The sequence below is a fragment of the Ornithodoros turicata genome, chromosome 5 (genome assembly GCF_037126465.1).
Source record: "Ornithodoros turicata isolate Travis chromosome 5, ASM3712646v1, whole genome shotgun sequence".
NCBI classification, from domain to species: domain Eukaryota; kingdom Metazoa; phylum Arthropoda; class Arachnida; order Ixodida; family Argasidae; genus Ornithodoros; species Ornithodoros turicata.
The window spans coordinates 3,846,066-3,871,616 of NC_088205.1; the positions used below are offsets into that span (position 1 = coordinate 3,846,066).

The 25,551-nt window shown below is 43.0% G+C and overlaps 1 protein-coding gene across 1 annotated transcript in view; it reads left to right on the forward strand.

Annotated features, from left to right (window-relative positions):
* The window catches only part of LOC135393806 (cell adhesion molecule Dscam1-like), a 293,651-nt gene that overhangs the window by 207,026 nt on the left and 61,074 nt on the right, over positions 1-25,551 (forward strand). The window contains exons 3-5 of the mRNA XM_064624087.1: positions 12,344-12,505; positions 19,936-20,097; positions 21,111-21,425. Of these exons, the coding sequence (XP_064480157.1) occupies positions 12,344-12,505; positions 19,936-20,097; positions 21,111-21,425 (639 nt within the window). The remainder of the gene's footprint in view (positions 1-12,343; positions 12,506-19,935; positions 20,098-21,110; positions 21,426-25,551) is intronic.

The window sequence follows — 25,551 nt, forward strand, 5'->3', positions numbered from 1 at the left end:
ATTTCAACGCAAAAAAAAAAAAGAAAAAGAAAGAAAGAAGAAGAAAAAGAAGCACAGCTAGTTTGTAGCACACATAACAATTGATAAGCTCACCCTTCGACTCGAAGTACAGCATGTTTCTCGTTTCAGTCTCCCATAAATCTGTGGTATTCCATTTCTATTTGGAAGCACGCTCAAATTAATATTTTTTTTTGCTTTCTTCTCACTCGCACTATTAGAAAACATTCGGCTATTTATACTTTCGCTCATCACTCTGTTTCCAGGAAACGAGTTGTGAAGCACGAAATACTACGCTCGCTACGGACGCTAAGCCGTAGCACATATTCACGCAAAGCAGCATAAATATCCGGGTATTCGCCTAAAAAATGTATGCATGTCAGGGCGTGAGCAGGCAATAAGGCTTAGCGATGCACACGAAAGAGGAGGAGTGAAATATTCTTTTCCGGCATCGAAAGAGCCTTAGAAGAGAGTGATCTTGGCATGAAGAACGCACAAACGGGAGGCTCGCTCCATGATCGGTAGGGCCCTCGAATGATGCATAGCGTAAGCGGAGGATCAAAAACTCGTATACGTCAGACCGCCTTCGTTCCTAATGAATCTGCCACGGAAAATATGTACACTAAGGAAAGGACTTCAGAGGGGAACATCTGACAGGGTAATACCACCCGATTTATGATGTCGGAAATGCGTGGTATTACAAAGGAGTTGCAGCTCCAAAAGCCTTCTTAAGACTGCGTATTGTTCGACCGCTTTAAACTTTGCGTTCTGGAAAGCGTCGCTGTTTTCTTTGACGTATAGATAATGGAAGAATAAATGTGGTTCGAGGGGTGCGTAGATGGCTATGGTCAGTTCATGTAGTATATTGAGCTTGATGGAGAAGTTACATTTGAATTTATAAATTGGAAAAAAAATCACTGTAGGACATCTTTGACGGTGTATTTTTCCTTTATTTTTCGTTCTATAGTCTCGGAGTGTGCTGTGAGGTGGAGCAGGTAGCGACTTTCATGGCTACTGAACGTTCCAAGCTCTTCTTTGCTCTTTTTTTTTTCTTCTTCCTAATCTATATCTGAGATAGACTGCTTCGATGTCCTAGATTTTTTTAAATTCATATACCTTAGGTGCCCAAATAGGGGGGGAATATGTTTAATGCAAAGTAAGAAAAAAGAAGGGAAAAGTTAGCCACGGTGTGGGCTTGCTATTCCCTAATGCTTTCAAGCAAACAGAAGAAAACAGCTGGGATACACAGCTCCTTCACTAATCGTTGCGCATAGGACGCATCAGAGAATGCGCAGGAGTTTAGATTCCTGAAGGAATCGTGTCAGCGCAGACGTGACTTCAGCGTGCTGGGTACGGCCAAGTAGCACCGCGAGGGAAAGCTCTCGGTAGCCTAGATGAGCAAGGCGGCGCCGGAGACTCGATCGGTGGTCTTCGTACCGCTGGCAGGCAATGAGAATGTGTGGCACATCGGCTTCTACGTTGCACGTTGGGCAAAGAGGTGATGGGTGCTGATTCATCTTAAATAGGAGGAGAGGAGTTCGGCCCAAATAGGCTTTACACAAGAGCGGAGTTGTTGTACCAAGTATAGCAAATACAGATTTTGACATGGTTTTACAAAGCCATCGGTATTGCTAAATGCAACAACATTCTGTGAAAGGGAATTCCACTCTCGTATTGCAGCCTGCATAGGAGAATGATAAAAATAGTCGGTTGTACCGGAAGTCGGCTGTAATTTAGGATAGTGGTCTAATCGGGTATAATGAGCAGGTGATAAGTGGGATGAGCCACTACGAACCAATTTGGATATATGTGCTAGTCTTCAGAGCTTTCGTCTATTTAGCAGCAGCGGGATCTCTTTTGCTAGTTTAAATTGGGTTATGCCTTCACGATCGTATTTTCTTTATAAATGAACACTTAAAATGAAGCGAACCTCTTTGTTTTGAAGGTCTTCAAGCTGGTCAATTAAGCATTTTTGCGAGGGCCCCCAAATCATTGACGCGAATTCCAATTTACTGCGAACGAGAGTATTATAAGCCAACAGAATAACATCTGGGGAGGCAAAATTCCGAGGCAAAAGTCCGACTAGATTTATGACTAATCTCATCGATATGATAGACCCAAGAGAGGTCATATGGTAAGTGAACCCCCAGATATCTGTAGCTGCCGACCCTCTCTCTATAACACAATCGTTCAACGAGTAACTGCAAATTCACCTCCATCAACCACTGGGAGCACAATGTTTGTATAGCTCTTAGGTTCCTTGGTAACGTTAAGCTATCAGATGCGCTAGAAACAGGATGGTAAACAGCAAGATCATCGGCATACAATCTTACGTTTGATTGGAGTGAATTTGGAAAATTACATATTATATATATATATATATATATATATATATATATAAAGGGGGAAAAGCCATTAAAAAAATAGGTAAATGATGCTAGACGTGTTTGAAATTCAAACTTACAGTTAAGATGGCTTCTATGGCTCCACGTAGAGAAACAGATACTCATTGAACGATGCGACAGCACCAGAGGACACGTGTTTCGCCGTGTTTGCGGCTCGTCGGCCCTGGGTAGCTGCGAATCGTTCGGGATTGGCAAACCAGGGGTCACTCAGCAAGTGACCCTACTACAAGTGACCCTCACTTGCTGAGTGACCCCTGGTTTGCCAATCCCGAACGATGCGCAGCTACCCAGGGCCGACGAGCCGCAAACACGGCGAAACACGTGTCTTCTGGTGCTGTCGCATCGTTCAATGAGTATCTATCTATATATATATATATATCATGAAACATATAGAATGAAAAGTTCATATTATTTTTTGAGAAACTGCAACGATTCGTGATCACGATACTGTATAGATTCTCATAAAAAGAAGGTCAAATATTCGAAGCTACAGAAAAAAAAAAAATTTTTACATTGAAGCTCAAACTCAAGGCAAAAAATACCTCTTTCATAACTTCCCGCCTAAGACGCCGAAGTCCTCAATAAACTGTGAACAGACACGTAAGCAGTGAACTGCGAGGGAAAAGTGACCAGCGATCTGATTACTCTTTTACTGATTCATTCACTGTGTTCGTTTAATTATTATTTTATTATTTGTGATTATTTGTGATTATTTTAAACGGAAGGACTAGCAAGCATACCTCCCGTATGGCTGATTTTTCCCCTATCATAAGAAGTGTATCTTTTATGTAGTTTTTACAGCAAGTGCAGAACACGCTTTTTGAAAGGGATGGTGAGGTTTAGTCAAGCACTTCCCACCACTGACTAAGACTGCGTGTCATGTTAACTCGCATCTCCACCATTTAGGATTTATCTTTAGACCCTGTAATGGGAGAACAATGCATCTCGTAACGGTCTAGGCCACCGGGGCCCCGCTTCGTTTTTGTTGCGTAACGCAAACTGAACCAGATCCTCGCTGCTCATTCCCGCGGAGGATCTAATGAAGGACCCTTAACTCAATTTCCGCCTGCTTCTTTAACGAGAGGAACGTTCCAATCAGGCCATCTCTATACAAAGCAACTATTCAATTTACTGAGCGTAATCATGCCCTTCACCAGGTTGCAGTCTCGCTACCTCCGCATACTCTCCAGGCGTCCGTTTTCAGCATTCTGTTACGAAAACTGAAGTTCACGGGGTTTTCTGTTTCCAAGATGATGAGATTGGAACGCAGCTGGTAATATTTGACAGCTAAAGTAGATAAATTTAGCGCGTTGAAGTAGGAACAACGCTAAAGAAAGTGAAGTTCCGAGGCTGCAACTATACGATAAACCATAGCAAATGCGCCACAGTTTAAGTATTCCTGATTCATGCCCTAATAGCAGTGGTGTGCTACTTTTCCGTGCCAGCTTGGTGCGGCCTCAGTACGTTTTCGCTGAGCTCTTTGGTGCATGGTATAGTGACAGCTTTCAAATGAGGGAAAATGTTACTTCAGCTTCATGTAAAAAAAAAAAAAAATCATATGAAAATCAAATAAGCTGACGCCAGCGACTGATTCGCATCTTCTCGACTGATGTCCTCCTTCTTTTCTGTTTTATTTACTCGTTTTTTTTTTTTTCATGATGATCATCAGTGATCATAGGATACCTAAGTTATGATACGTTTTGACGCGTATAGGTTAAAACGCATAACAGCTCATTTAGTGTTCACAGGTCGATAAGTTGATAAGCCGAAAATAAATAAAAATATATGAAGAAATTGAATTCCTCATTTGGTGTTTGTGTCAACAATAGCGTTTGCAAACAGTACAATCGCACTCGACGAAGATACACGCATGCTCTACGTGTGACGGTATTGGTTGATGCCAAATACGCCGAACGAAACACGCCTCCTCAGGGGGGACTGTCGGCAGTTCTCCCACTCCGCCAGGGCTATTTTCCCACATGGCATAATAGCAGAACAGGAAGGTAAAAAAAAGAAAAAGAAAAAGAAAAAGCGCGTTCTCAACCTTATCTGGCAACATGAGAGCGAGGACGAGTACTGACTACGGGACTGTTTTTCTTTCTAATCACACGAGCAATCGAATTCTAAGCAGTGAAGCGGATGCAAAAGAGCACTCCAGAGCACGTTCCATCTCTGAGCAATATGAGAAAAGTAAATATAAGAGCAGAAATAATAGGTGCTGAGTCGAGGTGAAAAATTTGGAATCTGCATACCTCATATATTGACTCTCTATTACTTCGTCGGAGCTCTTTGTTTTTTTTTTTTTTCTTTCTTTTTTTGTGTCTCAACTTACGGAGAAGAGAATATTGCAAAACGAGCGAAGAATTTTTACTCGGTACGTTGAACACGGGCCCACTTCAACCCAGCTGCACACTCCGTAAGATTGCATCGGTCGGGATATTTTTTATTTTATTTTATTTTTCCTCTGTGGGTATTCACTTTCGCCAGCAGAAGTCAGGGTTATAAGAGTTTATCCAGATCGAAAACCGCCCAGGAAAGCTAAAAGCATAGCGTTGAATAGAAAATAGAAGAAGAAGAAAAAAAAAAGGAAACGATCTGAAACATATTTTCGAAGGGGGTAATATTACTTCCAATTATTTCGATCTTCTCCATGCAAAAAGGCTCTCGTCAATGGTTAGCAGCTGGTGAGGTCTTCTCTGGCGGCGAAACTTTGCGTTAAATATTCCGAGCCTATTTGCTGGAACGTTTTGGCAGGCGAATTGAACTGGGGAAGACGGGGAAGAATATTGGCACGGACATGGGCTGCGATTGAACGAATTTCTGGGCGACGTCGTAAGGCTTTAATTTGAGTTCGACGTTAGAGGTATTGGACAGCGTTAGTGGGGGAGAGACACCGTGGCATCGCAGTTGAGGGGATTCAGGTTTTATGTGGTTTCCGCGACTGATGCGGTGGGTGATATAATGGGGTCGGTACGGTACGGTGAAGTTACGTAATGAGATTTGAAAGTTTCTGTTTGAGAAAGTTTGCGGTGTGGGATTTGTACGTGCGGTGGTGCTAATCTTGTTCTCATCCAAGATGTGTGTTCATCGCATACTTGTGTGTAAAACTACCGCGATTTCATTACGATATCTTTCGGGCAGTTGACACTTTTATCTACTTGCGAAGTAAGTGCACGAGCCACATGGCGATATCGCAAAAAACGTTTATAGGCTGCAGCATTTCACTATATCCGGTATGTCTTTCATAGCGGCGTACATTGGCGTAAATGTTATATCGTCCTACGAAGTATACACGCATTTCACAATTGTACGTCCCTTTGTAACAGTATCAGCCTAATGGATTAATAATATAATAATCATCATAATCAATAATTAATAATCTTATAAACGAGTTGCTGTAAAATTTCGACCCAGACTTCCAGCATATATCGCAGTTCGTTGTGTTTCATTGTCCTTTAATCTCGTAACGTATCACTGTCTGTTAAACAGGAAGACAAAAACTGTTGGTTTAAAATGTTCTAAATCATTGCATATTTTCGTAACCCTTTCTTGATGGCGGTATATTGCGTTATATTCTGCTAGCGAAAGATACACGGTAACCACATCGGGACAGAGAAAACGATGACGCCCTAATAATAACCAGGGCTCTCGACATCTTTGTGTTCCGTAACGTAAAAGTAGACTGGCGGGCTCGAGTTCGATTATTTCATCTCACAAGCTTCTCTTCGCCTACCCTCTATTCGAACCCTATTGATTTCTCGTCATATGTCAGACGTACGTGCGCAAAATTTACCGTTTGCGTGCTTCACATTGTTGTTCTCTCCATTGAAGTTTCACAACGGCTCCAGAGTTTAAAAACGACGTCAGGGGGACGTTTATTTGAACAGAATAAGGGTAGAACGAGGTACGTGGGAATGCGTGGAGTGACCGAAAAAAAAAGAGACAGAAATGCTTTCGAAGCTTTATGTGTCAATCGCGTACTATACCCCAACAACATCGAATATCCTATGGATGTACGAATAATGTCCTGAGGAATTCGAAAGGTCCTATAGATATCCTCAGAACATCCATCGGACGCACGAATCCGTTTGGACAGCATTCGTACATCCAGAGGATATTCGGTGTTGTTGTTGGGGTAGTCTAAGAATAACTTTATTTCCCGGTTGTTTAGTTTGTTACCTCTCCTTTGTCAGACGGTTTTGGCTGCTGGATTGCTGAAAAATATAAAAACGTCACATCAAACAATGTTGGAATGAGCTATTCGTTTCACGCCCCCCCCCCCCCCACACACACAAAAAAAAGACAAGGCGACAACAGTAGCTACAGGATCTACAAAATACCGTGCATTATCACCAACGGCGTCGGGTCATCGCAAATGTGAAGGTTGTACTGAAGGACCAATAACGTAGGACAAGTCACGGCACTAGTGACACAAAAATGGAAAACAGAGCTGCTACAACCACGGAATGCGCCTAGTGTCATGACACATTAAGAGAACAAAATGATGCGCTAACAAATATCTCGGACCACTTCCAGATTGCTGTGTCCCATACCCAGCCCTTCAGATGATAAAGCTCGCATGTAGTCTCCTTTTTTTTTTAAAGAATTCCGTGTTAGCTCCGCGAAGCAACTGTGGCTATGAGCGGCATACAGACGTGGACAGATGGAGAGAGGACAGCACCGCGTCGACATTCGTCTGGAAAATCGTCGGCAAACCCAGGGAAAACCTGAGACAGCACAGCCGGTGACAGGATTCGAACCCGTGTCACCTCCCAGTCTCGGCGCGGAAAGCGATCATCCTAACCACTATGCCACGGGAGCTAGTTAAATATATAAATAGTAAATAAAATAAATAAATAGTTAAATATATAGTCTCCGAAACGTGAATATTGCAATTGCTTGTTTTTCTGCGGACTGTGTGGTTTTCCGCGTCGTTAATCAAGTGCCTGCTTATAGATATCGAATCCGAGTGAATACAACATTCGCCCATTGGTGACTGATTACTCCGAGGTCATTCTGAAAACTGGCCGGTGTAATTCCACCGATGGCTGAGCCGGCTGAGGTTTTCCTTTGGGAGCTTAAACGAAGTTGCAGCCATTTCGGCGAAACGTATAGAGTGCGTTCTACAGTGGTGTATACACAGTGAGGTCACGAAAGGCAATGCCAATGTGCGTGTAATTAAATAGCTTATTTTTGCATGCTCCCTTTGCTCAGCGCAGTTCGAATGTCGAGGTACATTTTTCATTTAGTACGGCTGCCACGGTTACCTCTCCTGCGTACACCGGGGCATTGTGGTGAAAGCACGCTTTACAGGGGTGAGCCACGGACAGAGGAACTTTCTTTGTATGACTTGGGTGGGTGGTGGTGGTTGGTAAAATAGCTGGCTGGTAAAATAACATAAATGGGCTTGTAAAGCCCATTCTTCCTTTAAAAAATAAGAAAATCATGCTTCCTCATGCAGTCGATGCCAAGCAGTACTAATATTCATGTTGTTGGAGGAAAATTTAATATAACGTGGTAATGCATACAAGTGTGAATAGGACAATTAGTACAGCAAACAAACAGCAATACATACATACAGCAATACATACAGAAAACTCCACAACTACAAAGAACACAAGTCAGTAAAATCAGACTATATACAGTTCATTACACGCAACATCTCCGCAAGCGACATGCAACAACAAGACAGCAGAATATTTACAACAAAGCCTCTCACACAAAGGAATAGAGAATGTACAGCAGCAAGGCATTGACCCAACAATGTGTAATAAAACCGCAATAGAACATGCAACAGCAAGCCTGAAAATATATACAGCGACACCAACAAAAGGAAAGTGGAACAAAACGAACAACGAACAACAAAAGGAATTATGTACAACATTAAGGCATAAGCTAGCCCAAGTATGCGCAAAACCGCAACAGAAAGATCAGGTAATTACTACAAAATAAGGATTATAAACAGCATCTTATGAATTACAATTCATATTACTAATATTACAATTACAATTACTAATTACTAATATTACTAATATTACATATTACTAATATTACAATTACAATTACAATTACTAATATTCATTGCAATGAGAATACACGAAGGCGACGACGTTTTGCAGTTCTTTGCTGTCTTCGTACATCGAGGAACGTAGAGGTTATGGTGGATCTCTTGTGCCGTCCACGACGCTTGGTATAATAGCAAGTCATATAATATATTCCTTTTTATAACATCAAGTGCGATGTAGATAGGACAAGTTTTGAAATCTATTCTGCCATCGGCTCATAACAGATTTCTACCGCTACCTCCTGTCTCCTGACAAAGGCAAACGAGAAAGCGGCTTACCGTTTAAACTGAATTGTACAAAGTTGTATAAGACACGTGCCTGGTTTGTATAACTGTTTGTTTAACGGTATCTAAAAATGGTTTACGCGTTAGTCATGTAATCTCGTATTTTCAAACGGCAATGTTTTCTCAGCGCCTACGAGACGATCTTTGCTTTTTTTTTCCTTCTCACCAGTTGCTACGGCAACGCAAAATAGACCAGTCGATACACGCCGTAAACGTCTCTCTCGTGTCTTTTCCACAAACTTTAGTCGCCAATAGAAAGAAGAAAGATTAATGCTGAACACGGGGAAGCATAGCCGTAAGCCTAGATTAAAACCATAAAAATGCCACTTACACTTAAGAGGAAAACACGTCGCATACCTTCGCCTCCTAACTTCGTTAAGAAAATTCCACACTGCTCGACAATACCAATTTTTCTTCAACTTCAACCGCCCGGAAAAGACAGGAAAGAAAAAATAATAATAAGGGAGATCAAATAACAATTTCGGCTGGAAGAGAAAGCACCTCCATCGCTCTTTGTTCTCCTTTCGAGTCAGAAGCGCATAAAATTGAAAAGTAGCTCGTTACGAAAATGCCAAGAAGAAACTCGGCTAAAATATACGGCCTCACAGCGCTCTCTCGCGGAGAGAGCACCTTTGAAACTTGACACTTCCATTTGTTTGAAATAAAATAAAAAAGAGGGAAACAGAACAAAAATAAAAACCACACACATAAAAAAAGAAAGATAGCGTGCACAACTTGGACTATACAATAACAAGAACATTCCTCGTCTAAAAAATAAAAAAAGGAAGATTGTCGGAGAAGTTAGAGCAGCGCGAACCGCAGGTTCGGGTGTAATTCAGGTCTCCCCTGCTCATCATTTCTCCTTCCGTTTCTCTTACCATCTTCTTCTGGTGAGGAAAGAGGTGAAAATCGGGTTGTTCCCAAAGCGTGGCTTCTTCTCCCCGCGGTGGTATCGAGTCAGAATCTATTGCACCGCGGAAAATAACGATGGCTATCTGTTAGAGACGGAAGGGGACATGTCTCGGAGGGAGATATCGAGGAACGTCGCGTTACGGGAACGAGGGTCTTCCAGAGCGGAACGAAACGCGAGGAAGAAGGAATACGGAAATAAATGGCAGGCGATATGTTAAGCCAAGGTGAGATGGAAAAGGGAGTTATGTCACATAGGAAGATGGGGACACGTTTCCGAGATGAGACCTTGCGTTTTCAGCCAGCCATGTTTGTCTCTAAAATATGATTAAGGTCGTCTCTCACTCTGGAGACATGGGTCCGACGTGTGCGTCTAGTACATGTGCCTAAACTACGTAATTGTGTTGTTAGTACGCGATTATTATGTCGCAAGTAATTTCGCCGTCTTGTGTCTCTTCAGCCCGACAGGTTGTGACGCGTACCCTTCGGTTGGTTCGTCCTTTCACGTTTTATTCGCTACGTTTCTAACAAAATTTTTATGTCACATATGGAGCACCTTTATTCTGGCAGTGCGAGCCGTCCACTTCTAGTACACACAAATTTTATCCTGCATAAGATTCTGCTCCTTCGACACGCACTCGATTGATTGATTGATTGATTATTTAAAACAAAAACCAGGGAGGAATTGAACACGCACTCGATTTAGCGATGTAGACACTGCAACAGTGTTTCCACTGCCTCAAATACATATACGACGAATAAAGTTACTAAAAATGCAAACTTTGAACGCTACGTGAACTCGGTAAGCACAGTGGAACACGCATAAGCTTAGTGCATTAGGCGAAAGGCTCCACGTGCAGTGCTCGCTGCACTCGACGGGCTGCCTTGACTCGGAAGCATGTTCAACGAATTAAAATGGATTATGCATCAGGGGAGGAATGCGGGTTTCCACTCCAGGTTCTAATGGAGCTGGATATGCAGGTGAGGCTAGCCAGACGAGGATGGCGATAGCTCCGCTTGTAGCTCCGTGTGGAATGCAAAGTCCGCGCACAATAAATGGGTGAGCTTAATGAAAACATTAATGTACGTACCGACGTCATGTGTATGTTTTATAGTCACACAATCTGCTAGTTTATTTAAAATAAACCGAAACAAGCAACATTGCTTCATGTACATAGATAGCCCTTTCAATATAACACAGCACTCAAACATTGCGTAAAACTGCGTACGGTGGGAAACATTATGCTTTTTGTCGGTGAACCTGAATCAGGTACGCAGGCTGACGTCACGTTAGACTAGACAGGAAGGGTAAGGCGAAGCACACTAATGGGTTCATTGTACTGTTAATGGAAGCTTTCTTAAGTTCTGTGCTAAATGACGTTCATATTACCTGATCATACACTGGGATTGGCCTCTACATTACCATAAAAACAAATGTCTTTACAAGAATTTTCTTTCTTCAAGTAGAACTTCCTGGCGCTTCGTTGAAACGTGAGTGAGAAACTAAGCTACTTTTTTTCTTTTTTATCATCGACAGGTTACTTGCCACGCTCTATCTGATATGTTGATAACTTCCAATATTTTCATACCTGTCATTGTACGGTAAAAGTGTTGGAAATAACCGTGCGTGCCATTGAAACACGTGCGTACATGGGTTGACTTAATTAGGGAGGTTGAATTTACCAGTCATTGGGCATTTCGACCGCATTGTAAAAAAAGAAAAATATCATGATGGGGTCTATCCCGCTGGAAGCTCTGCAGACTTCAAGACATTTCTCCGAAGTTTTATTGCAATTTTTTATTTCAAACGTAATCGTCCTATAGAAACAAGACAAAACAATGAAGCAAAATCGCCCCCATGCATTTTGTATAGCACCATCTCACTCAAAACTGCCATTTTTTCTTTCTTTCTGTGTCTGCTTCAATTTCCTATCGTCGCACACAGATGGCGCAACATACAAAGCAGATTATTACTGCACGACGTAAGAAACAGGTCTATCAGACCTGTTCCTGTGCGACAGGTGGCGCGAGTGAGCGGCAACGTCACCAAAATATGCAACACGCGGCAGTTTAGCAGACGACGGATGCACTTTCAAGTAGATCGTCTCGAGTTGTTCGCACTTGGCAAATTGCACCGCTTTTCCTGTGGATTTCCTACAAGTTTTGTAGCTTTGGCGCCATACCTCTTGAAGCACCATACAGAACCCGCTGATGAAACGACCTACTGTTGAGTTGTTTGTACTGTTGAACTGTTGTGGCCGTTTCGCCCCGAAATGGCGCTTTGCACACTTCGCTGCAACAAATCTTCATGCACTTCACTGCGAACGTGATGTGAACGCACGAGAAAAGAAATGGCGATGCTGTAAAGACTAACAGACAAACAGCACGTCGGTCTCACCATTCTTGCAACTCTCGCGGAATAGGAACCCCTACCACAATACTGCTGTCACATAGTACACTAACGTATCCATTTCGAAGTGCAAAAAAAAAAAAAAACGAAAAAGAATCCAAGCACAGTGGATAAAACAGAATAATGGCTTCGCCTTGGGATGTCGAAAAGTGGACAATCCGGTCTTGGACAGGTCTTGCGTATTTGTTGTCCCGTTTAGAATGACCGTAAAATCGTGCAATCCAGCCTTCAAGTACTCGATCGTTCATAGAAGACACTTGTTCTTTCTCGCAGTGGTGCTGGAGGAGTTCGAAGCGCACGTGCACGACGATTACGTCGCACGTGATGCGACGGCGCTGTTCCGCTGCCACGTTCCCAGCAACATGAGGCAGTATCTGAGCGTCGACCATTGGGCACGGGACGACGGTCTTCTTATCAGCTACGACGACCATATCGGTAAGATATGAACGTAATTTAGAGTTTTTAATTCAATTCAGTTCAATGTTTTATTTTCCTTTCGGTTGGAAGGGAAAGCAAAAAGCCGAGGAGGCTTGACTAAGGCTCCGCTACCAATGTACATCGTACAGCAGCAGTACAAAATGACAAAGTAACGATACAAAGTAAGAAGGCAACGAAATATAAATGCACAAGGAGGATAAAGTGATTAGTCCATGTTTAGAATGAAGCTAATGAGGTCCTTTTTGGTCATTAATAAAGGATCCGGTGTACTTCTAACATGTTGATTAAAGGTTGAAGCGGACGTATATTGTAGGGATTGTTTGACGTAGTTTGTTCAAAACAAAGGTGTACACCACTGCTCATTACGAAATGAATAAGTAGACATTCGTTTATTTAAATTACATAATTTTAAGAAGCTTACTTTATTATTACGAGTGAATGCTGAGTCATTCAGTGTTATTCTGTACCTATAGAAGTTGGATATAGAAATGACACTGTAATATTTGAACAAATCTACATTACTTAAGGAACCGATGCCACTCTCAAGGCTCTCTTTTGCAAAGCTTGCATTTCACTTATATTTCCTGTAGTAGTTGTACATCAAAGGAGGAAGCATTAGTTATATCTCGAAAAGAATAAGGAATTATATGTCTGGAATTTTACGTTTTCTGGTAAGAAGTAAATGATATCTGCTTAATATTCCATGTACGCCAGCTAGTTTCTTTGTAGTGTATTTTACGTGCATGTTCCAAGTTAAATTGTCCGAAAATATCACCCCTAAAGTTTTAAAGGAAGATACTGTCTCGAGCTTTTTATTATCATAGTAGAGTGTAATATTATCACTAAAAACTTTATTTTTTTCGGCCGAAAAAGCATTGTTTTGGTATTTGTTGCATTGATACGTAATGAATTGCAATCCGACCACGTTTTCAAATTCTGCAACGGGTTATTTGCTAAACGTTCAATTTCTGTTATTGATTGGCCGGAAAGAAGTAATGTTGTATCGCCCGCGTATATAATAATATCCAACACGGAATTAATTATTGAAAAAATGTTGACTATGTCATTAATGTATATATTAAAAAGTAAAGGGCCTAATATGCTGCCTTGTGGAACCCCTGACTTGAAAGATGCGAGATTAGACGTGAGGTTATTTATTACAACTGCCTGCTCACGCAAGCTTGAGTAGGATTTTATTACATTTAGTGGAATACCACGAATGCCGTACCATTCTAGTTTATTGGACAATTCATTATGATTATAATGATATGTTGAAATGGGACTATGCTTTAGACGTACTATTTGAGTAGTAAATAAAGGCCTTGAGTGTTACTTTCCGGAAAGAAGGAGTATACATTAGAAGCTATGAATAATGTAATCGTTAAAAGCTTTTCATACTGTAGCTCTCAGCTGCAGACCGTCATGTCGACGCGCCAACAGGCAAGAACACGAATTAATTAAACGAACACAAGCTCCCTGAATCGGTTCTCGCCTGTGTCTATTAGTGCTCCCACATTATGGCCTACAGATTGTATACCAAGAAGCCCAAATTCCCCTTCGGCTTAAATGAATATTAAATTATTCGTTCGCGCACCATTGTGAAATTTGCTCAACATTAGGGGGCAGAAACTGCGAGAGAGTGTCTTTGTTGTATGTGCACCCCTGACGATTTCGGTTGCTTACTTTGTGATAAATTTCTATGGGGTACTCCGTGTACAGTGTATGTTTTGTTTACTGATGCGTTTGAAGTTGCATGCTGATGTGCACGTACGTTTGCTAAAATTGGCGTGTGGCTTGAAATTTGATCCCACATGATATATTTTTGGTACTAACGGCTGACATACGTTCGCTAAGACTTCGCTCCGGACATTAAAAAGGCTTCGATATAGAGACGAACAATAGGTACGATATCAGGTAAGATCTCCTTGAGGCTGATACAAAAGAGAGACACAATTAGCTATTGTCTGCAACGCCCCTTTATCCAAACAGCAGCTATAGCCAATACATCGCAACCAACATCACAATGTATCAATACACCTCCTATCCTCGTAACTATACACTGTCGAAAATCTTCACCCGCAAAACATTTTGTTTTGTTTTGACATTGTGACAATGCTGGGACCTTAGAAGGTCCCACACTCTTAAAAATGAACTTCGCCACATAACCAGCTCCTAGCCAACCATCATCCCGAGTGACATCGTTCTTTCCCCTGCTTTGCTGAAAACGGGGAGGGGGATAGGGGCGTACGCCATATCTGTGGCATTATGCAGTTCATAATTCAGACAAAAATGGCGTATGCGGTCCGTTTCCATCACATCAAGGAAGAGAACGTTGTCATTCGGGATGATGGTTGGCTAGGAGCCTGCTATGCGGTGAAACTCCGTTTTTAGAGTGCAGGGTCGCTACAAGTTCAGTTGTCGACTGGGTTCGACGAGACTTAGCAAGCAACAATGGCGACCGGGCTCTCCGACGCCTCGTTACTTTTCTCGCGACCACACGCAGTTAAATAACTTGCGCGTTTTCCCAGGCAAACATCGCACCCATTAATCAAACACAAACACAAGGTACTGGGCACGTTGTTAACACGGGCTTTCCTCTTCGCTTTGTTTGTCACGCGTATTGTTTTCTTTCCCACTTGAGTTCCGACTGTTCTCACCAGCAGCAATCCCATTAAGCCGCGTTTCTTCCACTAAGTGACACATCAAATCCCCCGGGGAGGACTCCCATCTTCACCTCTGCAAACACAAGACCGCGCACCACTTAAGAGAGAGAAGGAAGCAGCCAATGACGGCTCAAATAAACAAAAGAGCGTAAACAAGGAACATTTTTAGGATCGATGAAACCTTTCTCGGTTTCTTATTAACGGCATTTTCCGTCCCTTTTTCGCTAAGTACCTTTATGCGCGTACCGCACGAGACCGTTCGACCTCTGCCAAATATGCAGTCGATATTATGAGCCAAACGCAGCAGCGGCCGATAGAAAAAAAGGATAGAGAATGACCTCTAAGAGTGCTTTCTTCGTCCCACTTCATCCGCGCGTGCGGTGTACAGAACAAAACTGAAGGGACGTCCAGTGAAGCGTGGATCCACCATTTTTGATGGCTCCGAATGGCTCTTTCCTTCTCGCCCATTCTCCTACCCTCTACACGTATATTTCGTGAGGTTTCTTCGCGAAGGCTTATATTTCACCCGATTCGGTCGTAATCTTAGTCTCCTTATAGCGTTTGTTCTGTGCCGCTGTGGCAATTTAGGGTCCCCCTTTTTTTCTTTTAGTTTAGTTTTGCGTTCTCAGTTCGATCCACTTCCTTTTCTATTTCTTTTTTTTTTTTTTCGTTGTCGTTCCTTCTGCTAGGCGATGGTTCGCGTGGTGGCGAAGCAGACGACGACTTTGTTTCGGATGACGGCGATGATGGCGATGGCAGTGGGGGATGGGTAGGTTATGGCTGTTCAGCGGGACGAGGCGTGTGGATTGGGTGGAAAAAAGTCTATATGCAGAGAGAGATTGCGTAAGAAGCAGTTTTGTCTCGAAGTCGCTGCTATAGTGGATGGGTGTTTTATGGGGATTTCTTCGTCGGAAAGGCGGCAGTCGGAAAGCTCCCTGAGGTTCGTGCTTAAGGGAAGTAGGAGTGATGAGAGCGGGCCTCTGGAACATGTTTGGAGATGCGATGGAAGTTACGACGAAAAGATTGAGTCGTTTCGCGGGCTATAAATTATTCCGTATTCGTTCGGTTCAGTAGAAGTCGCGAATGTTCTGTCAAAATGAGTTACATCGCGGCTTGTGGAGGAACTGTTCCTTACCATGTACCCAACTGGGGTATTCGGTACGTGATAGTGACTCGGATAATTTTGGTAACCTTTATTCGTTATACAATATCGGTTCATGCATTATAACATGTTTTGTAACATAATTTAGTGCGCATTTAAAAAATCTTTAGAAGGAGTTAATCTAGCAGCTCAGTCTTTCTCTTCGCCCAGTCTCTCTGTTTTCATTTTGCGTAGTAGTACGACACTTATTGCATAGAACGACATGCAAAGTCCCGTTCAACTCTCACTGTGAATTATCCATGGAATATTTGCTATAGTGTTTGTTACATAGATGTTGTAGTCTGGACAAAGTTCTCAGCAAAGCACACATATAGATCATCCTTCTGCAATACGAACATGTGCAGTATCAAAACCGGGACGAACTCCAGCGAACTTGAAAGTCTTGAGGCAGAAACACTCTTCCTGAAAACGTATCCCTCCTCCCTAGGCAACGAACAACTCACGCACCCATTTAACTCTCTCACTCTCTCTTCCTGTCCGCAAGGCCGGTTAACTTTACACGGCAACTACCTGAAACTCCATCCGTTATACGCGTCTAGATCTCCACTCCAGCAGATGTCGTCGTCCACGCAATACAAATACCCGCAATCTTCCTACCCCTCAACGAAACATACATCCACATACAAAGCGTATACCCCCGCTCGGGTTACCTCTATTCGTTCCGTTCTGCCTCTCCGGAGATAGAGATCCAACCATCCTGAAATATGTACGCTAAGGTATATACGCTTCAAAAATTATGGTGGAAGCAAAACTCGTTTCCTGCTTCCATCACGCATGAGTTCAAACACGAACTGATCCGAAAAGAGCCTTCCGCCCACCAGAACGTAGCACAGGACGAACTGCAAGAAGAAGAAGAATGGGATGCCGCAATAACGGGCCTAATGAAGGATGTCCGCCGCTCTCCTGGTCGACGAAGCGCAACTTGTCCTAAGGTTTCTCGATATTAGCTAACGGCATCACGTGCTCGATCGCGTATTTGATATTTACGTGTCGGGGACATGAGCCTTCGTGATAACGAATATTAACATTAATCGCGGGTAAGAGTACTGGGTTTATGACTGGTGTGGTTAATCGGTCGAAGGCTGAAACGACAGCTCCTTGAAACAGCGTAAGCCATCACGAGGTTGTATGATATGTGATTGAGTTCAGAATGGTGAAGAGGGTTGGCTAGATGATGCATATAATGCAGGGGGCCGGTAGTGGTGATTGTCTGGGAAAATCGCAATGAAGAAACTGGAACTATAAGGACGACGGACAAGACACGAATAAACGGGACCAGCTGCTCCGCTACAACAAGATTTTTGTTTATGAAGGCCTCTGCTTTTATACAGGTTTGTCACGTGATCAGAGGGGAACACATAAACACAAAGGGGGGAAGGGAAACAGAACTGATTGCATATCTCCATCTTTTACGGTACTTACTATCTAAGTACATCGGTTCATCCTGAGTAAGTGCGATCGAGGGTTCAATTATACATTTTTCTCCTCCTTCTTTCCAAATCGAGAACGCTACAAAAATTTCCCTTTCATCTTTGACACGAACCTACTTTTTAATCAGTGTTCTTTTTTTACCTTTTGTTTACATCCACATCGACTAACACGACGGCCTAAGGTAGGTGCCGTTTGCATGAGAAACTTGTATAAAAGCAGTTGCCTCGATAAATGAAATATAGTTGTATAGTGGAGCAGCCGTTTCCGTTAAATCTTGCGTTATCTGTTGTCCTTATAGCTCCCGTTTCTGCTTTATATTTATATTATACAGGGTGTTCAAAATTAAGCTTTCACGAGCGCTACGCAAATACAGCGATGACAGGAAACCGGATGATAACTTTACGCTGCTTGTGTAAGAAACAGGTGCTGCTAATCATGTAGCACCTGTTTCTTACTCAAGGAACAGAAAAAGTAGCACCAGTTTTCTTTTGTTCGCCTATTTATAAAGTGCTCGTGAAAGCTTAATTTTGAACACCCTGTACATATTCATACAGGGTGTTTGCACTAACGTGTCCAGAAATTATATTTAAAGCGAGCGATAAAAGAAAAGCAGGTGGTACTTTTCTGCTCCTTGACCAAGAAACAGGTACTGCTTCACTAGTAGCACCTGTTTCTTAGTCAAGTAGCTGAAAAGTAGCGCTTGTTTCTCTTTTACCTCTCGCTATAAATAAAATTTCTGGACACGTTAGAGAAAACACGCTGTATATTCTTTATAGCTATGTATCAGCAGAGCCATTCAGCCATTCTAGGCAGCAATAATACTAATTGTCAATACTGAGTTTTAGTGCAGCGTCCGCTATCACTTTCGCGTACGTATGTGGATAGCGTTGGTGGTTTCTGCGCACGCGCAAAACATAACGAGCGCTTCGCGCATTTCATAGAAGCACCACGCTATCAGGTACGTACGCAAAGACGATAACGTACGATGCATCAGAACACTCTATTGCGTCGCAACTTAATTTACCGTCAAACTTCGTACTCAAACGAATACTCTCTGACGGCTTTGTCAATTTGGACTTTCTGTCTGGCCACTGAAGCGTGCTTTTTTCACCCTATCTGCCATCTCCATCATCGTCCTTCATTCTCTGCGCGTTCGTCGTGGCCCTGCTTACATTTTCCTAAAGCAGGCAAAAAATGCGAGTACAATTGTAGTTTAATTCACTTTTGAAGAATGTAGAGGGTTGGGTCAAGATCTACTTGGAAGAAGTAACAGCAAAAATATAAAACACTGAAGCTTTCCTTTAATGGTTACAAGCTTTCATGCACTTCGTCAGGTACAAAAACAACAGCATTGGAGTAACAAATATATATATACACTTGGATGACACACGTGAACATACGAAAAGGGAGAGGGTAAAGGATATAAATTACCAGAGGCATGACAAACACCACGTGGCTGGAAAAGGGTGGTTGCAAACCCGCGGGCAATTAGAATGAATAATTAAATTTCCTACTATAATTCCCTAAAATTCCCTAATATTCCCTTTACTGTGCCCGCGGGTTTGCGACCACCCTTTTCCAGCCACGTGGTATGCCACGTGGTATCCCTCTGGTTGGTTGGGGGTTGTTAAAATAACAAGGGGAGGTTGAATTCGCGCAAGGGTGCCTTCGCGCCTCTGGTAATTTATGTCCTTTACCCTCTCCCTTTTCATATGTTCACGTGTGCCATCCGAGTATTTGTAACTCCAATGCTGTTGTTTTTGTACCTGACGAAATGCGGTCCACTGCATGAAAGCTTGTAACCATTAAATGAAAGCTTCAGTGTTTTATATTTTTGATGTTTGATTCACTTTCCTAAATCATATATTGACATCACAGTGAGAACACATATTGAAGAATCGTAGGCCGTCACGAATTATTTCTGAAACTACCCTCCTGATGTTTAACAACGATAAATAACATAACAACTAACAACAATAACAACCGATGCATTTTGATGACTAGCCTGCCACTGTTAATTAGTGTACCCACGTTAGCACTCTTTTATAACTTGCCTCTGTGTTTTTCAATTCAAATTCATTTCAATTCAATTTCAAATTCAACTGGGTATTCAGCTCTGTGAGACGTGCTGACAGTGCAGCTAACGTTGTGGGACAAACGTTTACTTCCAGGAGGGCAAAGACCGAGGTATCACGTGACTGCAGATGGAGACTTGCTCGTCTTCGACGTCTCCGCCAAACGAGATGCCGGGCGAAGGTACAGGTGTCACGTACGACACCGTCTCACGGGGGACGTGAGAGCCAGTGTCAGCGCTGGGAGTTTATTTCTAACAGGTAAATGGTTGCCGCGTGTCGCCATAACTCCGGGAGACCTCGTGGCTCCTTGTTGGCCTCTCGTGCACGTTACTCTTGCTCTTTCTGGAAACAGAAAAGGACAAAAGTGAATTTATAAAGTCAACGTTGCATTATCAAAGCGATGCTTAGCGCTAACAGACGAGGCGGCACAGAGCGTCGAACCGAAACGATTTTCGGTTTCTTTCGGGTTCGGCCATAAGCGTTCGGTTCCTGTTCAGCTCCGGAGTTCACATATATCGGTCCGATTAACCGGTACAGAGGCTGTAAACCGGAGATATTTTAAACAGAGGCTGTAAACGGAAGATATTTTTGCGGGTACCTCGACCAAGAAAAGCATGAACGGTGTAACTGTGCATACTCCAATCTCATTAACGGGAGATAACTCTTCAGCAGACTATAATGTCCTTTTTTGCCGTATAATTGAAGACTTACGGACAATAATGGCATAAGTGCAATGCAATCCCAATACAACCTGCACTATTGTTGTGCGTAAGTCTTCAATAGACCTCTCCCTGTTTGTAAACAAATGACGTCACACTGTTCGACAGCGCCACCAGTTTGGTAAAGTTGAACTATGCTCGAAGCTAGAGGCGAACAAGGCCGCGCCCGAAAGCTAGGTTCTTAATGGTAGTACGATGGTCCTTGAAACAGACGCGACCTTCTGTCCTATTTTTCTCTCAGTAGGAGGCAGCGAACAAGTGCCCATTCGTGGAACGCGGCCCTCTCCTTCCGATTTGTTTCGGTTTCAGTGTGTCTACCAACGTCATGATGACGTTTCTCGTTTAGAGATTTATTGGAACGGGTAATATTCCCGTGTGGTGTTTATAACGCAAGGAACCGTTCCTTGTGACGCCGAGGCGCTGAGAGCAATTCGATTCCAAAGTAAATATTCTTCTTCCAAAATATTCATATTTATTATTAGTTGACGTTGATATTTTTACTATTGTTCACTATAATTAATGATTATTATAAATGTTCCTCATTATTTTCAGAGCCAAGCAATAGGACACCACCTCGCATCATCAAAGGGCAGTCGACGGTCGATATCGTCCCTGGGAGGGACGCCATTTTGCCGTGCTTAGCACGCGGTCACCCCACGCCGACCGTACGATGGTATCGACGGACGGGACCACGTTCCGGTATGGTTCCCATATCGGTCTCAGCAGCCGCCGCTAGCGCTTCTTCGTTCGTGCTACCGGGACTTCTGATTCTGCGTAGTCCTCACGATATCATTCAAGGACGCTACGTGTGCTTAGCGAACAACAGCCTCGGAGAAGACAGATTAGACACGGAACTAATCTTCAGGCGTAAGTTGGTGCTTCGCTTAATTCATCGAATTTCTTTTCACCCAGCCCAAACAGCAAAATGTACTGAAAGTCGAGTGCAATAGGGGTGGACGGGTAGGTGGAAGGCCTTGAACAGACTGATGAAACTAAAGAACCTTGATAAGACACATACCGTCCACCTCTATTGCACTCGACTTTCAGTACATTGTGCTGCTTGGGAAAGTACGGGGGCAAATGAATGCAGAATCAATGGATCGGAGTAATTAGTGGAGAGGCAACCGTGCAGGACCCGAATGGCAGCCAGTCATTTTCGTGTGGTTTTGTCGATATTTGCCAGCTTTATAATTCGCGTCGCCCTCAAAATCACAGTAACGTAACAATGGCGTAACGGGTGATAAAACGTACGCTCACTTTAGTGACACATCGGCGGTGCAGTCGGAACAGATCACATGCACATGATGTTTAAAACATTATAACACATTCAAGCATTCCTTAGCATGTCAAACGCTTAGTTGAGATTTTCTCTAAAAGAAAAAAGAAAAATGGAATGGTTAACGTAACATTTTAAGGTAGGTTCATACGAACCCAACTGCTCAACCTCAAACAGTGTGCATTAGAGGTGTACCCACATTGGGGATCTTAAACATATGTACCGCTGTGGATCAAATGTAACACAAAACGCAAAAATGCTCAAGTAAATTTCGAAATGTCTACGAAAACATGTTTTCGCGCAAGGTGGAGCATGACATATGGAAGCAGTACGAGGATTATGACCGAAGGAGCCCTCTGGCGGGATGCGTCTGAAATTACGGTCCGGACCCGCCAAATGTGCCGATGCCTGCTCTAGTGCTCGCGCTCTGTAGAAGGTACACGCGAGATAATGCACAACTATACAGTACGTGATGAGCTTTACGCGTCCTCGTTCTTTTTACTGACCTTGTCATCGTCATCATGATCAACCCTGATAGCAAATATAGCTTCAAAAATTCATAGAACGTTTTTGAGCCCTCTACAATGCTTTTGCCGAACACCTCGTCGCTTTTTCAGAAATCCCGAAAGTTTTTGTTTGTCCTTTGAAGTATTATATGGTTCTGGCTGTCTGGGGTTTTCCCTGGGAGTTTCCGAAGACTTTCCAGACGAATGTCGGCACAGTTCCTCCTGAAGTCAGCCCAGGACGCATACTAACCCCACTGTCCCTCACTCCTTCCTGCTGTCCTCTCCCAATCTGTCCAGATCTGCAAGCCGCTCATAGCTACAGTTGCATCGCGGCGCTGACGTGGAATTAATTTAAAAAAAAAACAAGTAGCCCTATTGTATAATTGGATCATCGTCTTCCAGTCCGTCTGTATGTCACAGGGGTGTTGTCTTACGTTTCTGACACCTTGGGGTTTTTTTTTTCTTTCTTTTTTTTCAGATCATCCCCGGAAAAAAAAAATCTTCTTATACAAAAGTTGAAAGCCTGCTTTATGGCTTACCGAGCGAAACGCGGAACGCCATATAATTCACCTAACTGGCGGGTTGTCCTCGAAATGTCTCTGTAATCTCGGTGAAATTGCGAGCGATAATCGCGTAAAGCAGTAATTTTCCGCAAACTGCCAGTGTGGAAGGGAACGTTGAGTGAGCAGCAGAACGATACCGTAATGGCCACGTAAAAGAGGGAGAAATCCTGCACGATTCATTTACATATTTTTACCCGGCCGCCCACGCTATACGATCCGACAACATTAAATTTCACGGTCCGAATGTGAGGAAAAGCTGGCAGCGCAGGAGAAACTGGTTACTCTTTTCCATCGTGCAATATGACTTCGTAATTATGCTTCAGAGGACCATTAATTTCGCTGCTGCCGTCAAATGCTTAAAACGATTTCATCTCTTGTCGCAGAGGGAAGCCCATTTACTTTTACTGCACATTTTCTTGCTTATAACGATGTTCCGCTTTGCTGTGTTCTGCTACTTGGCTCTTCGGTCTGCTTTCCATTCCATTCTGCGTTAGAATGTTGAGATTGGAAGAGGGGACTTGGGGAGGGGACGCAGGAATCGCACTCGTTGTTGAAATTCACTTGGCTCCGCCTGCCCCAGTGTAGAGAATGTAGCGAACGAAGGTGGATGGTTGGTTGGTTGGTTGGTATTGCCAAGTGGTGGTGCTTGTCGATATAGCGGCATGTTGCTCGTCATGTTGCCGGTGCTGTGTCCTTGGCACACTTTAGCGAAGTAACAATGGTTCATATAGCCAACAATGGCGGCTGAACACCAAGAAAAGAAAAATATAAGACAAAGCATTATTTTTATTTGATTTTATTTATCATACGTTAAAGACCCCGCTGGGGTGTTACATAACGGATGGGCATACAATTATACAAAAATGACCGATTACGAAGAAAGCTTGGTCACGCTAGATTAGAATGTGATGTGGTCGTAATGTGACGCCATCTTAGTAATCTACGATGAAAGATGAGAGTCACTGAAAAGATTAGCCAGCTGTAGGACTCGAACCCACATCTTCTGGATTACCGGTTCAAGGCTCTACCAACTGAGCTTAGCTAACACGCCTTCTCAGCGACTTCCAGGGTGCGTTATCTGAAGGGACAAACCAGCCCTAGGGAGAGCCCTGGACCGGTAATCCAGAAGATGTGGGTTCGAGTCCTACAGCTGGCTAACCTTTTCAGTGACTTTCATCTTTCATCGTTAATTTCTTAGGGAAATTGAGGCTTTGTATGTATTTGTCCCTTCTATGTTGTTCCAGCCTCAGAACATCAGTTCTTTCATGTTCTTAGTAATCTAGTTGTGATATACGTGATGGACAAGAGATGTTTGAAGCAATATGTTCGGGAAGATGATTCCAGTCGTTAATCGTTCTTGGGACAAATGACTTTAGGAATGAAGTAGTGTGACAGAGAGGCCTTTGCAGCAAATAACAGCAAAACAACAACAAACAACGGCAAAAACAGATGTTCAGGTTCAGGTGCAGGTTCGCCTAACCCCTTTTGTATCATGTTTATGCTGTTGAAGAAGAAAAAGAAGAAGAAACCCGGTGGTACGATGCAATGTTCTTTTTGTGTCTAGACACGTTGGCAATGAAACATTTAGTTGCTTTTTTTTGCGGGGGGGGGGGGGGGCGGTTATTGTTTTGTCCGACTGGTTTGCGTGCTTCTCCAGATGTAGTCCGGACATGCGAAAAGATACAAAATATGTGTGGTTTTGTACGAATCGCGTTAGGGAAATGTAACTACACTGTAAAAATGAGTAAATTGGGAAGAAGTTACAGTTCTGAACGTTGCAATTACCTCCCATTTTATTCCCTTGACCCCGACATAATCTCCACAGCACTATAAATAGTTTCTAAGATTCGCGTAAGACTACATGCATTGAATCCTGAAAAAAATCAATGACAGCGAAGCAGCCAGTACTTAAAATAACCGAAATTATTCCTTTTATTCTTCGAGTGTAAGAATAAAAATTGCAACAAAAAAACACATAGCTTTTAACGATAGAGAATATCCCAAAGTGAAGGCCATGTTAAAAGCATTATCTAAATTAGAGAATGAGCCCCAAACGTCGTGACGCAATATCTCTCGCAATGTTACGCATTCCGTCGTTTTTACATTAACGAGATAACGCCGAGAGGCGCTTTCTGCACTTGGAGTGCTTACAGTGATATCAAAACCTTTGCACTGCGTCCACCCGCGTTATATAACACCAACTTTCTGGCAACACACTAGCGTTTGCCAGAGATGCGTCAGATTACGTAACGAGTCGCTAAACGGCTTTGTTTGCAGTTAGGGAAAGGGAGCAAATATTACTGTAATATTAACATTGTTACAGCGTCGTACGACCGGTAGATTGCCGAATTCACTTCGGACTCCAGAAAAGGTCGCGCGGCTCATATTATCCTATACTTCGCAGTAGTCTGACGCAGGCTGTAATTGCAAGCGTGGGAGCGTCATTACGACCACCAATACGGTTGTCCAAACAATGTCGGACGTGCGAGTATCTTGTATCGCTCTCCAAATGCAATTTAGGCGGAGCATGCGAGAAGTGGATCTCATTAAAAAGACAAGAGTGCCGGAAAGATTACCTGCTCGCTACTAATTATCTTGATTGATGCATTTTGTGGACAACTGATATTCAATCTCGAAGCAGAACCTGA